This window comes from Canis lupus, chromosome 19 (assembly GCF_048164855.1).
Source record: "Canis lupus baileyi chromosome 19, mCanLup2.hap1, whole genome shotgun sequence".
Taxonomy (NCBI): domain Eukaryota; kingdom Metazoa; phylum Chordata; class Mammalia; order Carnivora; family Canidae; genus Canis; species Canis lupus.
In genome coordinates, this window is record NC_132856.1 from 8,680,994 (window position 1) to 8,703,132 (window position 22,139).

Genomic DNA, 22,139 nt, shown 5'->3' on the forward strand with positions numbered 1-22,139 from the left:
TCTTCTTTATACTTAAATGATTTGTCATAACTGATCTTTAGTCAAAGGTTAAACAATTCAAGATGAAAAACTTCACAATTTCTAAGAAGCTTTATCAGATCATCTTCAAAAGTCAAAAGGCTTGAATTTCTTAGAATTCTTTTCAGGATACAAAGGACCTCGATTAAATTAAACATAAAGCCCTTTGTGTTTGAAGATTTTAAAAGATAGAGACTTTTAATTTTTTTTTTTTTAAAGGCAAGGTAAGAATGATCAGTGAAAAGGGCAGCAGGGCCAACACACATACTAACTCTAGGAAATGCCTTAAAACTTTAAGTAAGAGCTAATGTTATTTTTCTCATTAAACACAAATTGTCAGATTCTATTACTGAGAATTCTTTGGTACAGAAAATATATCGATATTAAAGTAACAAACCCAGAAATCCTTAATTAGCACTACTTATCTCTTAGTAGCAGATCTACAAAATTGCTCAAATTTACAAGCAAATTATTAATGCCAAATTGCAGCCAATAATCTCATGAAGAATTTAAACAATTTTTTTTTTGAATTTAAACATTTTTCTCTCTCTCTCGCTATTACACAGAAAGCATTATAACACGTTAGGTAATGTGCTCCTTATATAATAGCCACCCTTTGGCATGGCCTTCAGTATGATTTTTATCATTCTCTCCTTTGTCTTGGGCAGATATATACACAGACATACAAACATATACATACACAGGTGTGTATGTGGCTGATATCTCTATAATCCACCCTTACATTTTCCCACACTGCCCATCATAGAGACCAGGTCCTTCCCTCTACTTCCCTAGGCAACAGATGTTACACTTACACAAAACATTTTTCATTCTTAAAAAGAAACACAGCTGTACAGACAAACTATGTAGTGTGAACTCCTCTAGTCCAGAAGCTGTTGGGGGATAGCCATGATCCCCAAGATGTCACCTTTTCCTTATGTTGATGGACCCAGAAACTGAGCTCCACAGGATTGTACTGAAAAAAGACATTAGCAACAAAGAACCACTACTCCCTGAAGCTGACTTTATTGTGTCCTGAATGACAAGACATGGGTCACCATGTTACACAAACCATGTGATTATGATCAGTATGGTCAGTAAGAATGAATTAGTTTTGCACTGGTGTTAAGTGCCAGCACTATGGGGCCACTTATCAAATGAGTGTTTCTTGAACAGCTCTGACTTCAATTATACCAGGTAGTAGCTTCAGTGAAAAGAGCACAGCGTCCTATTGGCAGCCTGGACTTGGCCAGTGCATTTCAGCAGTCTAAATGTACCCAAGAGTCCATTTACTTACTGCAAATGTCAAGAGGAGGAACTTGTTGAGGAGGACAGGGTTTTCAAGAGCAGCGCCTGATTTTATGGCTTCCCATATCTGTCATAAGAAAGAGAAGTGTCAAGGCAGGTTCTCAGGCATCTCTGAACTTCGCTCTCAAGTGAAGCACAGAGGCAAAAAGCTTCGAGCTCTTCTTTCCTCCAAGCCCAGCACCACTTAACCCAGGCAGTAAAGTAGGTTGTTACCTCACTCTGGCCACACTCCCTGTGGCCGCTGAAAAATTGAAAAAACCCAATAACCCTCCTTTTTGTCAGTCTCAGCATCCAAGGAGGCAAGCATGCCTTCCTTATTTCCCCCAACAAATGTTTACTGCCTACTAGCTACCAGGCACATCAGGATTACAGAATAAAAGACACAGTCTCTACCCTCAAGAAGCTTTGGATTTGGTGAGGGAGATAGGCATAAATGTCCGAGTGCACCACCAGTTAGGACATGCTACCTCAAAGGGATATGGAATTCCTGGAATTCGGTGGATCTGCCACCAAACTGGGCTGAGCAGGTGGAAGGGCAAGGAGCAAAGGAGGGATTCTAGGAGGCAGTGATCTGAACTAGATGTAGGAGATTTCTAGAAGAGGAATTATCTTGCCCTGAGACATGAAGGAAAGAGAATGATGAGTTTATGCATACTCAGCAAGTATTGCGACCAGAAGCAGAGCTGGTATGGTTTGTAGCTGCTGATCACAAGATGTTTCAGCAGCTGAAATTAGCTGCTAAACTCTGTCACTAAGCAAGGCAAACAGTTGCACCAATAGGAGCCACTGAGTGGAAGAGAAGTTCCTGCCATCGACATAATAACCTTGGAGGAGCTGGACCAGAGAAGAGCAGGTCCCCACTTCTGAGAAACTAAGGGTGTGGAAACTGCTGGGGAGTGTCGACGGAGGTAAAGACTGAGCCCCAGGGCAAGGGGTGGGATTTCTGTGGGGAACAATCTGTGATTTTTGATGATGGATGAGAACCTGACCCACTCTTTGGAGACAGGCTTTGAAATGTGCAGCCAGAGCAGGAGCCTAGAAGCAGTGAAGCTGCAGGCCAAGGAAAACCACCATCATCACCTGTATCACAAGCTATACCCATCTCAAGGGATGTAAAGGATGCCTTCCTCAGGACCAAAGGGAGAAGATTTCCTTCTCTGACCATGGCATCTACATAAATAAGACTCTTTTCTATTTTAAGACTAGTGTGAAGACCACTTGATTAAGTAGGTTAGAGAGGATAGGAATAAACTGTTCTCCTATTTTAATTCCTAACACTCAGATGTGAAGAAGTAAGGGAAAGACACTCTTGGCAGAGAGAATATTATATCCCAAGGACAGGGGTGAGAACAAAAGTAGGGAAAGGAATTGTAAGTGATTTATTGTGATGGGGTCAGAGAAGGTAAGGGCAAGAATGACAGGGGAGAAAGGCCAAAGAGGCCAGGCCACAGGGACCTTGTAAATCAGATGGAGTAGTTTAGATGGAGCCCGAAAGATCCTAGAGAGACTCTACAATTACTTCTGATAGCATTACAGTGCTTAAAAGTGGAAGCACAAAGAACAGAGAACACAAAGGCATGCAGACACAGGAACAGAACTCTCAGGGCTGGGTCAAGCTGCTTCCAAATGCTAACTGAAAGCAGCAGCAAAGCTTTTTACAACTACCCTGCCGGGACTTTCCAGCCTATCCCCAGCTGAGAGCCTGAAGGTCTTCTCCCTGACCTTCCTGCCAACACGGGAAAGCTGCAAGTACTCTCTGAGATAAACCAGAGCCCACAGCTATCTTTAAGTACCTGCTCTATGCCTGTTTCCATGCCAGACCCATGTACGTGATCAGAGACACTGGACCTACCATGCTACCCCATCGTTTCCCAGCTCACCTCATCTGCTGCTTGCTCCAAAAGTAGCTTCTTATCTGCGGCCTTGAAAGCCTCAAGTGTGTTGGTATTAAAGAGCGTTCCAACAGCCGGGCAGCAGTGGGCTGGGGTGGGAGCACTCCTGGACAGGGGAGAAACATGGTTAGGCAGGCACAGCCAGGATAGCAGTGGGAGACAAAGGACAGTGGTCTATAGGGTAAAGAAAGATTAATCACATGTTTCTTTGGGAAAAGATGAATATCCTTGCTTAAGAACTAAAAAAATAGGCATTATATGCATGAAAAAAGCCTGTATATTCCTTTGCCCTTATCTCTCTTCCACTGCCCACCACTCCACCCTCAAATATAAGTTCATTACCTAGTTTTTACTCTTTCCATCTTTAACCTGAAAGGGAAACATCAATTATTGAAGTTCTACTGTGCCAAGAACTATACAAGTGTTGAATTTTCCTAACAGCTCTTTCTCCCAGTTAAAAGCTTAAGTAACTGGCCTAAGGTCACATAAAGGCAGAGCAGTATTCTAAAGCCAGAACTAGCAGACTCCAAGGTACTGAAGGTACTGAGCTGTCTACTTCCCACTCAGACATTCTCAGGCTTCAAGGCCCTGCTCTAAACCCTCCCCTTCCAGGAAGCCCCTCCCATTTCTCTGGTTATGGCCGGCAGAGGAAAATGAGCATCACATTTTATTTTATTATTTTATTTTATTTTATTTTACTTTATTTTTTAAAGATTTTATTTATTTGACAGACAGAAAGAGAAAACATAAGCAGGAGTGGCAGGCAGAGGGAGAGGGAGAAGCAGGCTCCCACTGAGCAGGGAGCTCAATGCAGGGCTCAATTCCAGGACCCTAGGGGTCAAGACCTGAGCTGAAGGCAGAGGCATAACCGCTAAACTGACTGTGCCATCCAGGCATCCCAAGCACCACATTTTAATGTGTCTTAAAGACTGACCATCATACACACTCAACTAGAGGACAGTAAGCTCCCTGAGGGCAAGGAACATGTCTCCAGACCTCACCCCACCCAAACAGGCTCCACACAGAGCCACTGCAGAGCAAACTCCTAGTGGTTGTCTGAGTCACCCAGATAATGTCATACCCGGGCTACCTGCCAATCTATCATGTGACATGATACAGAGTAATCAAAATCAGGGGAGCAGAAGATGAGTTAATTCTGAATACAAACTCAGATGTGGAAACATCTGGTCTCTTCCCTGAAATGATTAATTTGTGTTTCAGAGGTTACAGATGCTAAATGAAAATACCCATTTCATTAGTAGCCTAATATTGTTGTCAATTACAATTGCTGCAGAAAGAATGCATTTTTATTGATTGTACAGTTTCAAAGACCTCATATCTCTTGGAGTCTGTGTAAAATTGGATTCACAGGGGCTGCGAGGAGAAAAGATGGAAACCTAGAACAGGTGTGGAGGGGTGTGATGGGTGGCAAAGGCTGTGGCAAATGCTACCTGCAGGGCTCAGATGCCAAGTCCTAAGGAAAAAGTACCTTTCAATGGCCAGAGCTTTCCCTTGGAGGCGGACAAGTCAGCAAATCATATGTTGTTTCTCACAACTCTACTCCAATAAAATATTTTTCATCCACGTGGGAGGAGGACATCAAAAAACAGTTTTGAAGAGAAAGAGAAATCACAAAAGGGCAAGACTCAGCGGACAGGGAGGAGGAAAGAAGCACAGTGGTTGGTATACTAGGCCCCCGACATTCAGACTTGGCTTTATGAATTACTGCTGAAACAGAAAGAACAAAGCTCTGATCTAATTCTGATACAGGCACAAGAAGAAGGTACCCTTCTTCCTAAGTGCTGGAGTGTCCCAGGTGTGTGAATGCAGTGCCAAAGTGTCATCATGAAAAGTCAAGCAACTGCCAGCACACTGATGAGGCTCCTAGAACATAGTGCTCATGCAGGTTAATCAGTGAGGACAAGGTGAAGCTTCAAAGGAGAAGACTTTTTCAGGAGTAAAGTCCCACCAGGGAAGGTAGCCAAGGAAACGAATTTAAAAAGTGATGGGGGAGGAAAAGCCATTCTGCCAAGCTCTCCAGGTTCAAGTTCACTTGTTTCACACAGATGGCTCAGAAGAAGAGTAGAAAGAGCCCTGGACTTGGATACAAGAGAATTTAGTATACATCCTGGTCCTAGACACTTATTAGTTTCTTACAAATTCCATTGATATTAAATGCCCTGAATAGGCAAATCCATAAGGTAGAAAGTAGACTTTCTAGGTTAGAAAGGTTACTAGGCCTGGGGGGTGGGGGGGGGGGAGAAGGGAAGAATGTAGAGTAACTGCTAACAGGTATAGGCTTGCTTTCTGGAGTGATGAAAATGTTCTAGAATTAGTGGTGGCAGCTGCAAAACCTTGTGAATACACTAAAAACTGCTGCATTATACATTTGAAAGTGGTCAGTTTTATGATATGTAAATTATATCTCAATAACACTGTTAAAAGATCAGAATTAGAAATCTTCCCCATATACGAAAGCCAGCAGCAAACTCACAATGCGGTGCAGACTAACCAGGTAAAGGACTGATCTTAGAAAGGCCACAAGTCTGGGCCTGCTTGAGGATGCTAGCTCTAGAAACTTGGCTTTCACTTCATTCAGTCTCCTGGGACTTACTGAGGAAAGTACTGAAGCTGGTTAGCACCTGTTATTCACATCTGGCCAAAGGCAGGCATGTAGCCAGAGCCCTCAAAACAGGCAGGGTAGTGGCCAGGACAGAATAAATCCCTCAGAAGAAAGACAGAGGTAGTTTTTGAATCTCTGCTCCACATGCACAGCTCTGCATGCCCATGAGGAACTCTGGGAACCTAGAAGTCACACTTAGTCTGGGGGCATGTGCCATTATCTCCTGCTTGCTGTAATAATTTGAGAATCTGTTTTGCAATATCCGCTAACAGACTCCACTGCTGTCTTTCCCACCAACCACACCACATCCCATTTTAGACAACCATGCATTTAGACTGCTTGTAATTGATTTCAACAGTTATTTGAGCAACTAGTACATGTCAGATCTGTGTTAGGGGCTAACAAGATTGCAGAGATTAAGAGCCTGTATCCTGCCCAGATGATTTTGCATATGAGTCTCATTTCCTTAACTATTTTTTATTTTTTTATTTTATTTATTTATTTATTTATTTATTTATTTATTAAGATTTTATTTATTTATTCATAAGAGATACACAGAGAGAGAGAGAGGCAGAGACACAGGCAGAGGGAGAAGCAGGCTCCATTAGGGAGCCTGATGTGGGACTCGATCCCAGGACTCCAGGCTCACGCCCCGGGCCGAAGGGAGGTGCTAAACTGCTGAGCCACCCAGGGATCCCCCTTAACAATTTTTTAAAGTTTTTTTGAGGGCAAGGGTTATGCCTTCTATTTCTCTAATTAAGTCCAACTTGAGGTTTAGGAAAGAAAATATTTCTTCTGACTGCAAAGATAAATGTTCCTAAAGGGAAAGAAGCCCATAGAAAGGAAAACTCTTGTTTTAATGGGTCAGTTTCACATTTATGCAGAGATTTTTCACTGAAATCTATTCTTCCCTTCTTAAGCAGAAATAGAGTACATATATGCTGCTTGTAGTGGGGCACCATGCTTCCCAGTCTTCCTTGCAACACAGGTGAGGGCCCACGCTCTCCCCAATGGAACCTAAGTGACACATGTCTCTGCTTTGCAAGGTAAAAAGTGACAATTCAGGTTGCTGGTGGGTTTTTTTTTACTTGTTTTTTCTCTTTCTTTCAAGGTTTTATTTAAATTCAAATTAGTTAACATATAGTACAGTATTAGTTTTAGGGTAGAATTTAGTGATTAGTCACTTGCATATAACACCCAGTGTTCATCACATTAAGTGCCCTCCTTAATGCCTACCACCCAGTTACTCCATTCCCCCATACACCTCCCCTCCAGCAACCCTCAGTTTGTTTCCTCTAGGTAGGAGTCTTCTCATGGTTTGTCTCCCTCTCTGTTATTTTATTTTTCCTTCCCTCCCCCTATGTTCATCTGTTTTGTTTAAATACCACCTGATTTCACTCATATGCAGAATTTAAGATACTTTTTTTTTAAGTAGGCTCTATGCTCAACATGGGGCTTGAACTCCCACCCCTCAGTTCAAGAGTCACATTCTCCACTGACTGAGTCAGCCAGGTGGCCCCCAAGATTCAGTTCAGTTTTAAGCAGCACACACAGACAAGCCCTCCAGAATGATGGAAACATAGAGGGAAGAACACTGAATCCCAGTCCTAGACTATTAAATGGGCAAGAAATAAACCTCCTCTGTATTTGGATCATTACATTTTGGGGTCTGGTTTGGCAGTACACCCTACCCTAAGACAGCTCTCTCCAGTGCAAGATGGTTGATGACTGATGAAATACTACTTGACTGCTAATTCACCTAATGTGAATGTGGAGAACAGGACCTTATAGTCCTAACTGCTGGCAGACACCCATTAGGCTTCCAGGGACTCAGAGGATAAGGGATTTACCTGATGCTATGAAAAGCTGAGATACTCTTGGCATCTATAAATGAGTACTAGGACGCTTAGCTCTTCAGCTGTATCTTATTCCTCTCTGCACGCCCAGTGCCTAGCACATCCTATTGTCAAAACACAGAGGAAGCAATCAATAAGTATTTCTGAAATAACTATTACACCTTCACTTTTATTACAGCACAGAACATACTACAATGCAAATACTTATCTTCTACCTCTATCCAGAGCTCTGTGTTTCCTAAGTCTTTGCATTCCTACCACCTACACATCCTGCACATAAGAGGCATTCAACATCTGATGAACAGATTTATAAACAATTTCCCTACAAACCCATGCAGATGTACAGCAATAAAACAAAGAAAGAATATAATGAAAATAATTTGGATATGAAGAACTCCTTTCTTCTGTGGAGCTCCAAGCACTTACATTAAACTCCCTAGCTCTCTTAGCCTTTTTGGGCTACTATAACAAAACATCACAGACCAGGTGGCTTATGAATGACAGAAATTTATTTCTCATAGTTCTAGAGGCTGGAAATCCAAGATCAAGGTGCCAGCATGGTCAGGTTCTGGTGAAGGCCCTCTTCCAGTCACAGACTACACACTTCTATGTCCTCAAGTGGTAGATGATGTGTATCCATCTCTGGGGGTCTGTTAAGGCACTGGTCCCACTTATAAGGCCTCTGTCTCATTACCTAACTCCCTCCCAAAGGCCCCACCTCCTGATACCATCACTGTGGGCACAGGGTTTTCAACATATGAATTTTGGCAGGGACACAAACACTCAGACCAAAAGCACCAATCATCCTAAGACAGATTCAGAAAATCACAGACTTGTAAAACCAGAAGGAATGTCAGAAGCCAAGTGCCAGAGATGAGGAAACTGAAGATGAGGAAACTAAAAGCACTTACTCTAGGTAACAGAGTTAACCCGCTACAGATTCAGGTCGGCCAGCTCCAGCTCCAGCTCCACCACTAGGGCATGCTTCATTCCAGCCCATCTCCCCAACAACCTAGCACACACCCTTGTACGCTGCGGGTATTTAACAGCACAATGAAAAGATGGGACTAGTCAAAGCGAGCCATTCATGTGAAAGTCATAGCTGCCCAATCAGATTTTCTTACCTTCATCAACTAAAATTTCTGGATTGTTCAAGTTTAAGATGTTTGGATTTTGTAATAAGATCAAAACCTAACTTCTGTGAATTGCTTTTTCCTATAATTAATTGTTCCAAAGAATAAAATTATTAAAATCTATTAAAAAATATAATCCTTCAGTCTAGTTCCAAAATAAAGATGAGAGGGATCCCTGGGTGGCGCTGCGGTTTGGCGCCTGCCTTTGGCCCAGGGCGTGATCCTGGAGACCCGGGATCGAATCCCACATCAGGCTCCCGGTGCATGGAGCCTGCTTCTCCCTCTGCCTGTCTCTGCCTCTCTCTCCTTCTCTCTCTGTGACTATCATAAATAAATAAAAAATTAAAAAAAAATAACAAAATAAAGATGAGAGCAAGTCTAACTGGCAATTAATGTTAGATTCTCCAGATCACACTAAAACTACACTGTTGATATGCCCCCTTGAACATCTTCAGATAATTTAATGATTGTACACTGTGGGTTATTTTCTTATTATCTTATAATTGCTTCAAAGGTAAACTAATCTCTACCAAAACAAGAGAGAGATTATCAGGATTGGATTTGTTTTGACAAGCAATCACAAGGAATTTATTACAGAGCAAGAAAGGTCTGAAGAGAACAAGAAACACCAACACATACCTTTTAAAGATATAAAGACTAATATATTTTTTAACAGGACCATGTTTTGTTTATTTTTCCTAAGCCATTCTTTCCTCTCAAAGTGTGGCATATTATTTATTTCAGCATATCAAATCCCTCATTTACGTGGGATTTGATAGGGGAAAGGACTAGTATCAGCTTGAATTTATGTTATACAGTTAAATTTTGCAATTTGAGATAGAGGAATCAAATGTGTTGACTTTTTGAGAGATTTTAAAAATATATTCTATGCCTAAAATCAACAGCACAATAAACAACACGTGTTGGCAAGGATATGGGAAAAAAAGGAATCCTCATGCACTGCTGGTAAGAATGCAAACTGGTACAGCCACTGTGGAAAACACTATGGAGCCTCTTCAAAAAATTAAAGATATAGTACTGTATGATCCAGTAACTGCATTACTGGGTATTTACCCAAAAAAGACAATAACACTAATTCAAAGGGATGTATGCACCCCAATGCTTACAGCAGAATTATTTACAACTGTCAAATTATGGAAGCAGCCCAAATGTCCACCAATTGATGAATGGATAAAGAGGATGCAGTAGATACATACAATGGAATGTTATTCAGCCCGAAAAAAGAATGAAATCTTGCCATTTGCAACAACATGGATGGAACCAGAGAGTGAAATAACTCAAATACATATGATATCACTTACTTAAGAAATTAAGAAACAAATGAGCAAAGGAGATGAGAGAGAGAAAGAGAGAGAGAGAGAGAAATCAAGAAACAGACTCTTAATTATAGAGAACAAATGGATGGATGGCAAAGGGGAAGAGGATGAAGAGATGGGTTAAATGGGTGATGGGGATTAGGGAGTACGATGTGATGATAAGCACTGAGTAAGGTGTGTAACTGTTCAATTCCTATATTATACACCTGAAACTAATATAATACCTTGTATTAACTAACTGGAATTAAAATAAAAACTAAAAAAAGCCAAAAACAAATAAATAAAATAAAAATAAAAAATATATTCTAGGGATACTTTACTTGCAATACCCTAACCTCTGACTATTGCTACTTTCAAAAGCCAGGCAGTCCTTACAAAGACCGCTTGGCTTTTCTCATAGCCTACATCTTGACACTGCTAATGTGGAGAAAGCAAAAAACACTGACCACCCTGAAGCCTTCAATTCTTCAACCATTAATTGTTGTATAGCCCCTCAATATTGTTTCAGCTCCACCCTCCCGTGTGGAATTCAGTTTGGAACTACAAACAGCCTAATCAACAAATCCAATGGCCCTTGCACTGAACACTGACCTTTCTGCTTCTCACATGTTGATCAACTCTTTCCTTCCTGAAAGCATCCATCTTTGGTTTCTGTAACACTTTTCTGGTTCTTCTTCCTCTCCGACAATTCTCATCTCCTTTGAGAGTTCTGTATCTTCCTTCTTGCACTCCCTCATCAGATTCATTCACTGTTCAGGCCCTTTGTTCTTCTTATATGATAGCCTCATGATCTCCTCTACATGGATGACCCTTCCTCCTTAACTCCAGTGCCTCTTGGACATTTCTGCCAGATGATGCCATCTCAAACTCAATATGTTTTAAACCAAGTGTACATCCTCCTAAAAATCAAATCCCCCTCCTGGTCTATTTCTGTGGAAGATAACAAAATGCCCCCAGCTACTCAGACTACAACCTGGGAAATAGTTTTCACTTTTCTCTCATCTCTGCTTCCTAAATTTAGCCACCTATGACCTTGGGCAAGCCATTTTACCTTCTGACCCATGGTTTCTTTGTCTGGAAAAAAAGAAAAGTCACATCTGGCAGGTCTGAAAGGATTACATATGTGCAAACACCCATAAAATCAAGTCAATAAATATCTCTCTTCTCTCCAGCACTCCCTATGGCCCCCAATAAGAAAAAAAACTAACAACTTTTTGGGGGTATGTGTCATATTTCTTTGTATAATACCTTACACAGTGGCTTGTATACAGAAGTAGCCTAATAAATGTTCACTGATGCCCATGGATAAGCAACTGAAGGAGTAAGTCAAGAAGTACCAATAAGGAATCACAAAATATTAACTAAAATCAAAAGCAGAAAGGATATTATCTAAGTCTCAATCAATCTAGATACTTGGCACCTAATAAGCTCTGATAATTATCTGCTGAAAAAATAATCCAGTAGTCCCTAAGCATCTAGCACATGTCTCTGTGCAATGGGGGCTGAGGAGATGGCCCTGCTTCTGGTGGCTCCCCCAGTTCTCCCTGCAGCCCACCTAGGTGCAAGGTTAAGGATGCTCATTCCTCACAAAAAACAAACATTTTAGATTTTAAGCAGAAAAATACTCACATGTCAAAAGCACTGAACTCCAACGTTAAGCGAGCTGGCAGCCCAGCAGAATCACCTGGACAGAAGCATTATTACATTTTCCATTATGAGTCAGCAATAGCATTCATAACTAAAACATCTGTGAATAATTTTGTTCTCTTTCTTGAGCAGTAAGTGCCCTGTCCAAATTCCTGTCCAAATTCCTGGTCATCCATATTCAATAGGGACTTAGTGAAAGATGCCAGAGCTTTTCTGAATTTGAGGAATTTATCAAGAATATAAAAAAAAATTCAACAGGGGATCCCTGGGTGGCTTAGCAGTTTAGCGCCTGCCTTCAGCCCAGGGCGTAATCCTGGAGTCCTGGGATGGAGTCCCACATCGGGCTCCCTGCATGGAGCCTACTTCTCCCTCTCTTTCTGCCTCTCTCTCTCTCTCTCTCTGTCTCTCATGAATGAATGAATGAATGAATAAATAAATATCTTTAAAAAAATTTCATCAGAAAAAAAAGAGTTTCCAATCTCCTCCCTCAGCAATTCTAAGCAATAGATATTGATTTTTTGGATTAATAACTGGAGTCTCACTAATCACTTTCTTTTCCCCACAACAGAGGAAAAGTGAAAATGAACTTGTGTTAAAAGTCAGGAAGTAAAATGGGGACAAAAGGTTTAGCCTCAAGAATATAACCAATGTTATTGTAGTAGCATTGTATGGTGACAGATGGTAGCTACACTTGTGGTGAGCACAGCATAATGTATAAACGTGTCAAATCACTATGTTGTAAATCTGAAATGAACATAGCACTGTGTGTGAACTACACTCAAATAAAAATTAATTAATTAATTAAAGACAGACAGTTGGGAAGTAAAATAGAAACCAGTGAAGGGTATTAATTATAAAAGACAAGGGTGTCCCTTTTCTGAAGGAAAGCTGATCCTAAACTGGAGGGCAGAGAACATAACAAAAGACGATGGAGTTTACTGTTGCCTACCATTGTAGTAATAGCCCTTAATATCCTTCGGAGCTTCGTCTAGCCGATACTCATTCAGCTTTCTCTGGGTCAACTCATGCCAGAATCCCACATCCAAGGCACTGCTAAAGGGAGCAAACAGCAATTTGGAGAGCCCGGGATCCCCCAGAGCTGCTGCCATCATTTGGTGCCTCCTAAAAAAACAAAACAGAACACAGCAAAACAGTACAAAATATGAGGAAGAAAACATGTGTAATAAGGCATAATCAAAACAAAAAGTGATGGGAGATACACAGGCTACCTGAAGACATAACTGAAAACCATCCTGAGTAATCTGCCTATGTTGCCAAGTTTCACCTCCTGATGACACAACTGATTGTCTAAGTAAAGTAAAGCCCTTTCTCTGAGGCCTTTCTGGCCTTTACGTCTGTACATCTTCCCTTTTCATTCAAGTCAGTCTGATGCTGCACAAGTGCTACTCCTTCCCTGACATAATCCCTGTCTCATAAATATCTGCCCTCCTGTATGGTCCTGGAGAACTTCACAAGTACAAAACCCAAGCCCAATTGGCCAGAAACACAACAGAGCCAACTGTCAGACCTCTGAGTGACAGCAGCACTTGAGCACCTCCCGCTGAGGAGAATGAAGAAATTTTTGCCCATCTAACCTGCATTTTTTTATATCACATATTTTACCTTTTAAATGCATGGAAAATGTGCATTTTCTTTCTATACAGATTTTAATATTTCATTCCCCATCCCTCGATATCATCAAATAAATATGACCCTACAGGCAATCATGCATGTGCGCACTATAACTCCCCTGTCTCTGCACACTCTCAGGGGGATACCACCCCCAGCTAGAGAAGTACAATACTAGAGGAACTCAGTATATCCAAAAAGCAAAAGTGGGAGAGGTCTCTTCACTTTCCACCCTAATTTCCCTATGACCAGATACAATAACATTTCTTCAGCAGAATGGATGAAGAATCATGCTAGATGACAACAGTTCACATCTTTTATTGTCTGAATTTTGAGCCAAGATTATTACATAGCTTTCAGTTTTACAAACTTGTTTGATTTTGAAATTAAGAGGTAATGAGCTTTTGATTGATAATAACTAGATGGTAAAATGCAAAGTTATCACTACATGAAAGTGCTAAAAATCCAGAAAGAGATGAGTATGGGGCAGAACTGGGAGGAAGTCTCAGGGAAGAAGCTCTTTAAAACTTCCACTGCCTCAGTATGCACTCTCAAATCATGCTTCAGACATCTGACCAAAGGTTTTCAAACTTTTCCCAGTGTGAGGGCTTATTAAAGACTTATTAAAGACTTTTCCCAGTGTGAGGGCTTATTAAAGACTTATTAAAGACTGAGGACGCCTGGGGTCCACCAGGGTGAAGGTCCTGGGGTCCACCAGGGTGAAGGTGAGGAGTCTCCAGGTTGGACTGGCAGGTCTGATTCAAGTTTGATACTATCTTGATGGTTTTAGGCCACTGCCACTCTTAGTTTTGGAGGCCCCACCTCCAAATCATTTCAAACATATTTAAATGTACCCCCACCCCATGTTAAACAATTTCTGGCTTTTAGTTATTTGAAAAGCTTTTTATAATTCTGTACTCTCCGAATGTTCATCTTTTCCCAGGTCACACCTATTTCCACAGGCCCAGGGAAAGCTCATAGATCCCATGCACCGGGGCTTCAATGCCCAACAGAGAAAACAGACCTTCATATAGGTGACCTGAGGCCTTCGTGTTGAGAAACATGGGGTTAGAACACCCAACAGCCTCCTCCAATCACTCCCCTCTATTCTTCCTCCACAATGCTTTCCACTATTGGTTTCTGAAAGATTCCATGGTCAGACCTCTCCTTGGTCTGTAAGCTTCTCAAAAGCAAACTTATTCATTTTCTACATCAATTTCTTTTTTTTAAGGTTTTGTTTATTTGTGTGTGAGAGAGAGAGCCAAGGAAGAAGGAAAGGGAGATACAGACTCCCACCTGAGCAGAGAGCCCAATGTGGGGCTCGATCCCAGGACCCTGAGATCATGACCTGACCAAAGGCAGATGCTTACCCGACCGAACCACCCAGGCACCTCTCTATATCAATTTCTATCTATATGCCAGATACAACTGACCAACATATATAGTTGACCCTTGAACAACACAGGTTTGAACTGCATGAGTGCACTTGTACATGGAGTTTTTTCAATATGGTACAGTACTATAAATGCATTTTCCTTATGACTTTCTTAATAATATTTTCCTTTCCCTAGCTTACTTTATTGTAAGAATACAGTATATAACACATATAACCTAGAAGCTATGTGTTAATTGACTGTTCATGTTATCAGTAAGGCTTCTGGTCAACAATAGGCTACTAGTAGTTAAGTTCTAGGGAGTCAAAAGTTATACCTCTATCCTCCATGTTGTTCAAGGGTTACCTGTATAAGTATGTTTTAAAGCCAGGACTTGGATTCCTCAGAGACATCTCAAGTTTGACAAACTCCAATCTGAACATTTCTTTTCCCTAAATTCTATCCCTTTTCCTTTTTTTTTTTTTTTAAAGAATCCATGGTTAAGTGGACCCTACATGTTTCTTTTTCTTTTAAATGATTTTATTTATTTATTCATGATAGACATAGAGAGAGAGAGAAGCAGAGACACAGGCAGAGGGAGGAGCAGGCTCCACGTAGGGAGCCCGATGTGGGACTTGATCCTAGGACTCCAGGATCACACCCTGGGCGGAAGGCAGGTGCTTAAACCACTGAGCCACCCAGGCTGCCCTCTATCCCTTTTCCAATTTGTCCTAGTTTACTTAATAGTATCACCTTAGATACTTAATAGTATCACCTACATCTGAGGCCAAAACCTCAGTCATCTTCACTTCTTCTCTCACGTTCAGGAGGTCAGCAACTGCTAGAGGCTCACCCTTAAATGGGCCTCTAGAATGGGAGGAAGGGAACAGCTACTGAGCACTGCCCAGGACTGGGCACTGCTGCAAGAGTGTGCATCTGAATGTATTCCACCGGAAAGCCCTAAGAAGTGACCGTCCCAATTTTACAGGGGAAGAAATTGAGGTTCAGAGAAGTAGGAAGTCCACAGAAGGACATACAGGTTGGAAAGCGGGGTGAACTGGGGAGGACAAGGGTCCAATTCCATATGTCCACACTCTTCATACAATTTCGTGCTTCCTGTTCAATCGGCTTCCCTCCTCTCCATCCCTGCTGCCACATGTCAGGCCCACCATCTTACACCTCAGTTCCTGCAGTAACATGCTCAGAGGTCACTGCCTTCTGTCCCTGTACTCTCCAAACAAAATGTCACACTGCCACCAGGACTGATCTGCTCATGGGGGCTCCCTTCTTTAAACAAACAAAAGCTTACCACCTAACTCCACAGAGAGTAAGGTGTCCACACTGTCTCAGTCTGCTTGTTTTCCAGCCCTACACCTTTCCCTAGGAAACCTCTCCCCATCTCTACCAGGAAAATTCCTTCTCATCTAATTAAGATTATTTATAAAGCTCTCACTAATGCCCACTGTCAGTGGGCATCCATGGTTCCCTTCCCCATGATGACAGATGAAAATTTCTATTAGAGGGATGCCTGACTGGCTCAGCGGTTGGGCGTCTGCCTTCGGCTCAGGGCATGATCTCGGGGTTTGGGATCGAGTCCCACATTGGGGTCCTTGTGAGAAGCCTACTTCTCCCTCTGCCTGTCTCTGCCCAACCACCCCCCCCATCTCTCATGAATAAATAAATAAAATATTTTTAAAAAAATAAAAAGAAAATTTCCATTAGAGCATTTACCATCATGATTCATACTTGCTTTTTTTATCATACTCTTTTTATAACTTTTTAAATAATAGCAGTACTAGTAACTATTCTAAGTGAATCTTTATTCGGTGCCAAGCACTAAACATTTTACACATTATCTTATGATATCCCCGAAGTGGTTGCATTGTGCCTACTTTACAGAAGAGAAATGGAGGCACTGAAATATCAAGTAACATGCCCAGAGTCACTCAGAAAGGAGAAGAGCTAAGATTATAACCCAGGTCAACCAGCTTCAAAGCCCCAACTGTCATTACTACGCTGTACTGCCTTGAAGGAAGACACCCCTTTTCAGAGCCTTTATATTGCCCACCAGCCACATATATACTAAAAGATAACCATTTTGAAAAACATTTACATACTAACTTCCTCTCCAACAGTCAAAAGAAAAACACTGCAGTCAGAGTAATCATCCAACATGGAAGGAAATCAACACAGAAGCATACAGTGGTACAAATGGATCTTTGAAAGCCTCTGTGTGATGGGTCATCAGGCCCCTACATGCTTTAGTCATCCCCAACTTACTCTTAAAGGTCAACAGTAACTCATCATCATTTGGATGATCTGCTAAGGTCATCCCCATGAAATTTTACCAGTGCGAGACAAAAGAGAAAACTCTCATCTATACTGCACTTCAACAGCTGGGTAAAAGTAAATCAGGAAGATCACTTAGGAGATAACAGATGGGGGATGCCTGAGTGGTGCAGTGGTTGAGCGTCTGCCTTCGGCTCAGGGCATGATCCTGGAGTCCTGGGATCAAGTCCCATGTCAGGCTTCCCACATGGAGCCTGCTTCGCCCTCTGCCTATGTCTCTGCCTCTCCCTCTGTCTCTCAAGAATAAATAAATAGAATTTTTTTTTTAAAAAAAGGAGATAACAGATGGGCATACTAACAAAGTAATCTGCATAAGAGGCACATCCTTCAAACATTTTCTGACTTATTTGATCTTTGAGAAATTTCAAACAGAACCCAAGAGTCTATTTCACAAGAGGATATGGTTGGTATTCAGCCATTGAACTGCTGCTTGACAGGCTAAGAAAACAGAAAGGTCCTAAGCAGCAGCAACATGTGATGAGGACACTGCTGGAAATATCTAAATACCATACTCAAGTATAAATGTATCACTTAGGAACCCATATATCTGTGTCACACTGCTATCTTCCTTAAGCTGGAAGAAAAAATTTAAGAAGTAATGATCAAAATGGAATCCTGGAGGAAGCAGTGAGTTAATAGGTGCAAAGTAATTTATGTGTCACTAACCTATATCCAAACATCATGTGCTTCCTAAAAAATTACATGCCTATACAACCCAAGACAGCACAAGGTGAGAATTCTGGCCTCTGCTTACTTAACTTAGAACATTAAAGATTACTTCTATCATATTTCAAAACCACATACTGACATATTCAAGGAAGGAAACTGACAGGGGCATCAATATAAATGTGGTTCAACTTTTTTTTAAAAAAAGATTTTATTTATTAATTCATGAGAGACAGAGAGAGAGAGAGAGACAGAGGCAGAGACACAGGCAGACGGAGAAGCAGGCTCTCCAGAGGAGCCTGATGTGGGACTTGATCCTGGACCCCGGGGATCACACCCTGAGTCAAAGGCAGATGTTCAACCGCTGAGCCACCCAGGGGTCCCTCAACTTTATTTCTAACTATTTCTACCATACTCAGGATGTGAAACCCAGAAGTTACACAAGATGGGATTGTGTCACTTCCACTGAAAGAGGAAAGGCTTTGATGAGGATTCAATGCTGTCATGAACAAAAAGCTCAGCAGTAATCAAAACATCCAGCCAGTCAAGATTTAACTGAAGTAGCAGGTAGGTAGTTAAGCAATACAAACTCTCTGGGTCTGTGTGTACCACCCAAAGGCGGTGCAAATTTCAGGTCTTATGAAAACAAAATGAAATCACACTCAGCAATTTACCCAAGTGGGAGCTCAAAAAACACCACTATCTGAGTACTTACCAAAAGTTTCTTTACCATTTCTAAGTCTCTAAAGTCAAATCCCCTGCTGTTCTTTAAAGTCAAATCCCTACAGGAAATGGGTAACAATGGTTGCCTCCCAAGAAAGCAGCTATGGAATCAGGAGACAAGGGTGGGGAGAGACTTATTTTCACTGTATGGCCCTATTCCCTTTGTATAGTGTTTGAAATTCAATGAATTGTGTGTATGTGGAATAATACAGAAATAAAGAAAAAAGCCCCAACCCAATGGCAAGATGGGGAATGAAACACACCAAAAACTACCAGCATAGCTGCTTTAATTCCAAGAAACATCTGAGAGAGCTCTGATGCAACAACCATGTCTCTTACTCATCTTTCTTCAGCACTCAGCACACTGTCTAGAATATATTAGGAGCTCAGTAAATGTTGACATGCAATAATAGCACTCTTCCCCCACAAAAGGCCAATAGATGGATGCTATAATGAGATAAATTACAGCAGACTTTAAAAATTACTAATAGCCTGAATTGTCCAAATAAGAAACAGATTGGCTGGAGAGATAATGAATTTTCCATTAGTGGAAGTGTCCGAGCATATATTAGATGACTATTAGCCAAGTCATATTGTTCAAAGGATTACTGTATCAGGCAATCAGACGAGACGAGGGCTTGGCAGGCTTTTTCTGAAAAGGGCCAGATAGTAAATATTTTAAACACTGCATGCCAGAACAGTTTCTGTCATAGTTCCTTCTCCTTTTTTACAACTCTTAAAAAATGTAAAAACAATCCTTAGCTCATGGACTACACACACACAAAAAGGCCTTGGTCAGGATCTAACCTGCAGGCTGTAGTTCGAGGACCCTCAGTTTCCTTCCTACTTTTTCCAGGACCCCTGCTACTACTGCCTCCCAACTTTTCTGGTGCCACCCTGGAGGCCCCACCACTCCTCTGACTAGATGCTGAAGAAACATCAAGCTGCTTGGTTCTCCTGTAACACAACTGCTGTGCTGCCTTGGCAACTCTGAAAAAACTGCTCCCCCTGTCTAAAAGGCACCCTTGCCTCTGTGACTAGCACTTCTCAAAATCCAGCTTGGAGATTATTTGCTCCAGAAAGGCTTCCCAAAGCTGCCTTTCACTCTCTTTACTCCATGTTTGCTCTGCTATTGGCTATGGTTAATCACTCCTGTCTCTAAGCTACCTCTACATTTAGTATTACTGTCTGACTCTCTGCTGATCTGTCTACTTTCATCAACCTGATTATAAATTCTACAGATTCAGATCCTGGCTCATATTCCTCTCAATATACCATACTCCCTTGCAGAGTGGCTCTCAAATGCTACTAAGATGAGTTCTAGAAACCTTTTATGGGTACCTATCACAAGAGAAGCAAGAGTAAGAAATAAGCCAGGCTTCTGCAATTGGGAAGACAAACTCTAAGCTTATTACCATGGAATATGGAGATGAGAGTAAGAAATCATGAAGAACATATGGAAATAGGCCATGTGACTTAGAAGGTCTCTAAACTTATTACTGTATTTTAGGACTAAGATCTTAGTGGGCAAGAGATATGCATGTACAAATCAATTGAAATGAAACCTTACTCAACCAAATACAAAATCAGTAAAGAATCAATCTTTCTTCCTGAAAGTATTCCCATGGCTACAGAAGTTAAAAGCCTACATTCAGTCTCAAAGTCTCACCAAAAAAATGATTAATCAAAAGAGAGAAAAAGTGACTCTACAGTGACAAAATCTGGCAGATTCCATCTTCATGTAGGGATTGAAGTTAACATCAGCAGCAATGGGACAAACAGACATGTATGCTATGTGATGGAATGCCATGAAAAACACAAACGTCTATAGCACTCGGCTAAAAACACAACTTGGAGCTTATCGAGAGGAAACGTCAGGTAAACCCTAACTAGAAAACCTTCTACAAAATTACTTAGATGGGCTTACAATCTTCCAAAGTGTCAAGGTCTTAAAAGTCAAGGGAAGACTAGGAAATTGTCCCAGAGTGAAAGAGAAAGATGTGACAACTGAGGGCAACATGTGATCTTGGGTTGATACTCTGCTTTTATAAAGGATGCTATTGGGACAGAATCTGGATGAAGTCTCTGGGAGAAGGGCACATGAAAGGTCTTTGTCTTATTCTTGTAAGGCTGCAAGTCTGAAACTGTTCCAAAATAAAATATGAAGACAATTTTAACACCTGCACACACCTAGCCTATGTTATTATATACTCAAGGCAAAACCAATTAACATGATAGAAATTAGAAAAGTAATCCAGGATGGGGTGGGGCTAGTGACTGAGAAAGGACAATAAGACGCCTCCTGGGGAGCTGGAAATATTCTATGTAACTTGAGCTGGGCGGTGGTTACAGGGCACATACCTATGTAAAAACCCATGAGCTTAAAGATTTATGATTAGTGCATTTTACTATATGTTTACTACACTTGAACAAGAAAAGTAAAACAGAAAGTCCTATATTCAGAAAGTCCTGGGGATTTCTGGGTGGCTTAGCAGTTTAGCACCTGCCTTCAGCCCAGGACGTGATCCTGGAGTCCCAGGATCTAGTCCCACGTAGGGCTTCCTGCATGGAGCCTGCTTCTCCCTCTGCCTGTGTCTGTGTCTCTGTGTGTCTCTCATTAATAAATAAATAAAATCTTTAAAAAGAAAGAAAGAAAGAAAGAAAGAAAGAAAGAAAGAAAGAAAGAAAGTCAGTCCTACAGTGACCCTACAGAGAACTGCCTGTATTCATTTAATACTTAACAGATTACCTCTTTAAATCTAGCTTTGGTGAAAAGAAATTCTTGCTCTAAATAAGTCTAAATGAAATATCATTTCCATAAATTTCTCTGACATTTGTTATTAAAGAAGCTGAAGACAGAAGAGTTTTGGCTTTGCTGTTATATAATTAATTGGAGCAGGAATGCTCCCTGGTGAGTCTGTCCAACTGGTCTTTCTCCAGCGGGGGGCCAATAGGATTGGACACAGCAAGTATTAAGCCAGTGTAGGATTTCTGGAAATGAAGAAGGTAAATTGGTAGAAGATAGACAACAATCATAGTGATAAAACAAACAAACCTGTCTTCAGGGAAACTAGATCCTTGGAGAGATAGCAGAAAAAGAGGCCAGCCAAACTGTACTGAATTGCTGTAATTTGTCCATGTGTGTGTTGTTGGGTTTTTGTTCATCTGCTTTGGGAGGGCAGGGAAGCTTCTAATGGTTCAGAGAAAGGATGCTAAAGTGACAGCAGTTGGGAGTCTGGTCTTCAGATAAACCCAAATGCAAGTTCCAGTTCCACCTCTTATTGGCTGAGGAGCCTTGGCAGGGAACTTTATCCCCTCTGCCTTCATTTCCTCATCTCCGAAATAAGGATAATTATACCCAAGCCCTGAGGTCGTTGGGACGGCTAAATGAGAAAGAGTATGATGTACCTATCCCAGTGCTGGGCACAGCCAGTGCTCAATACATGGTAGTGCTGTTAGTTCTTCTTGTCAACACATCCCTCCTACGTTAGCCAACAGAGCCTGACTAATGTGGTTGCCTTCCCCATGTTCACTATGAAAACTTTCTCTGCCTTAAACACGTCTCATTGAAGCCCTGCCTCCCTC

The 22,139-nt window shown here is 41.4% G+C and overlaps 1 protein-coding gene across 20 annotated transcripts in view; it reads right to left on the reverse strand.

The window, feature by feature from the left end:
* The window catches only part of ATG7 (autophagy related 7), a 244,616-nt gene that overhangs the window by 214,410 nt on the left and 8,067 nt on the right, over window positions 1-22,139 (reverse strand). For 17 of the 20 annotated variants that reach the window (XR_012011559.1, XR_012011558.1, XR_012011563.1 and 14 more), the window contains 4 exons: window positions 12,764-12,936; window positions 11,797-11,851; window positions 3,207-3,324; window positions 1,316-1,393 (listed from right to left, as the gene is read on the reverse strand). Coding sequence is in view for 11 of the 20 variants with exons in the window: in XM_072785118.1 (XP_072641219.1) it covers window positions 1,316-1,393; window positions 3,207-3,324; window positions 11,797-11,851; window positions 12,764-12,926 (414 nt within the window). In the remaining 9 variants the exon portion in view is untranslated. Of the gene's footprint in view, window positions 1-1,315; window positions 1,394-3,206; window positions 3,325-7,691; window positions 7,802-11,796; window positions 11,852-12,763; window positions 12,937-22,139 lie in introns of all 20 variants that reach the window. The other 3 variants (XM_072785126.1, XM_072785127.1, XM_072785125.1) reach the window with 2 other exon arrangements.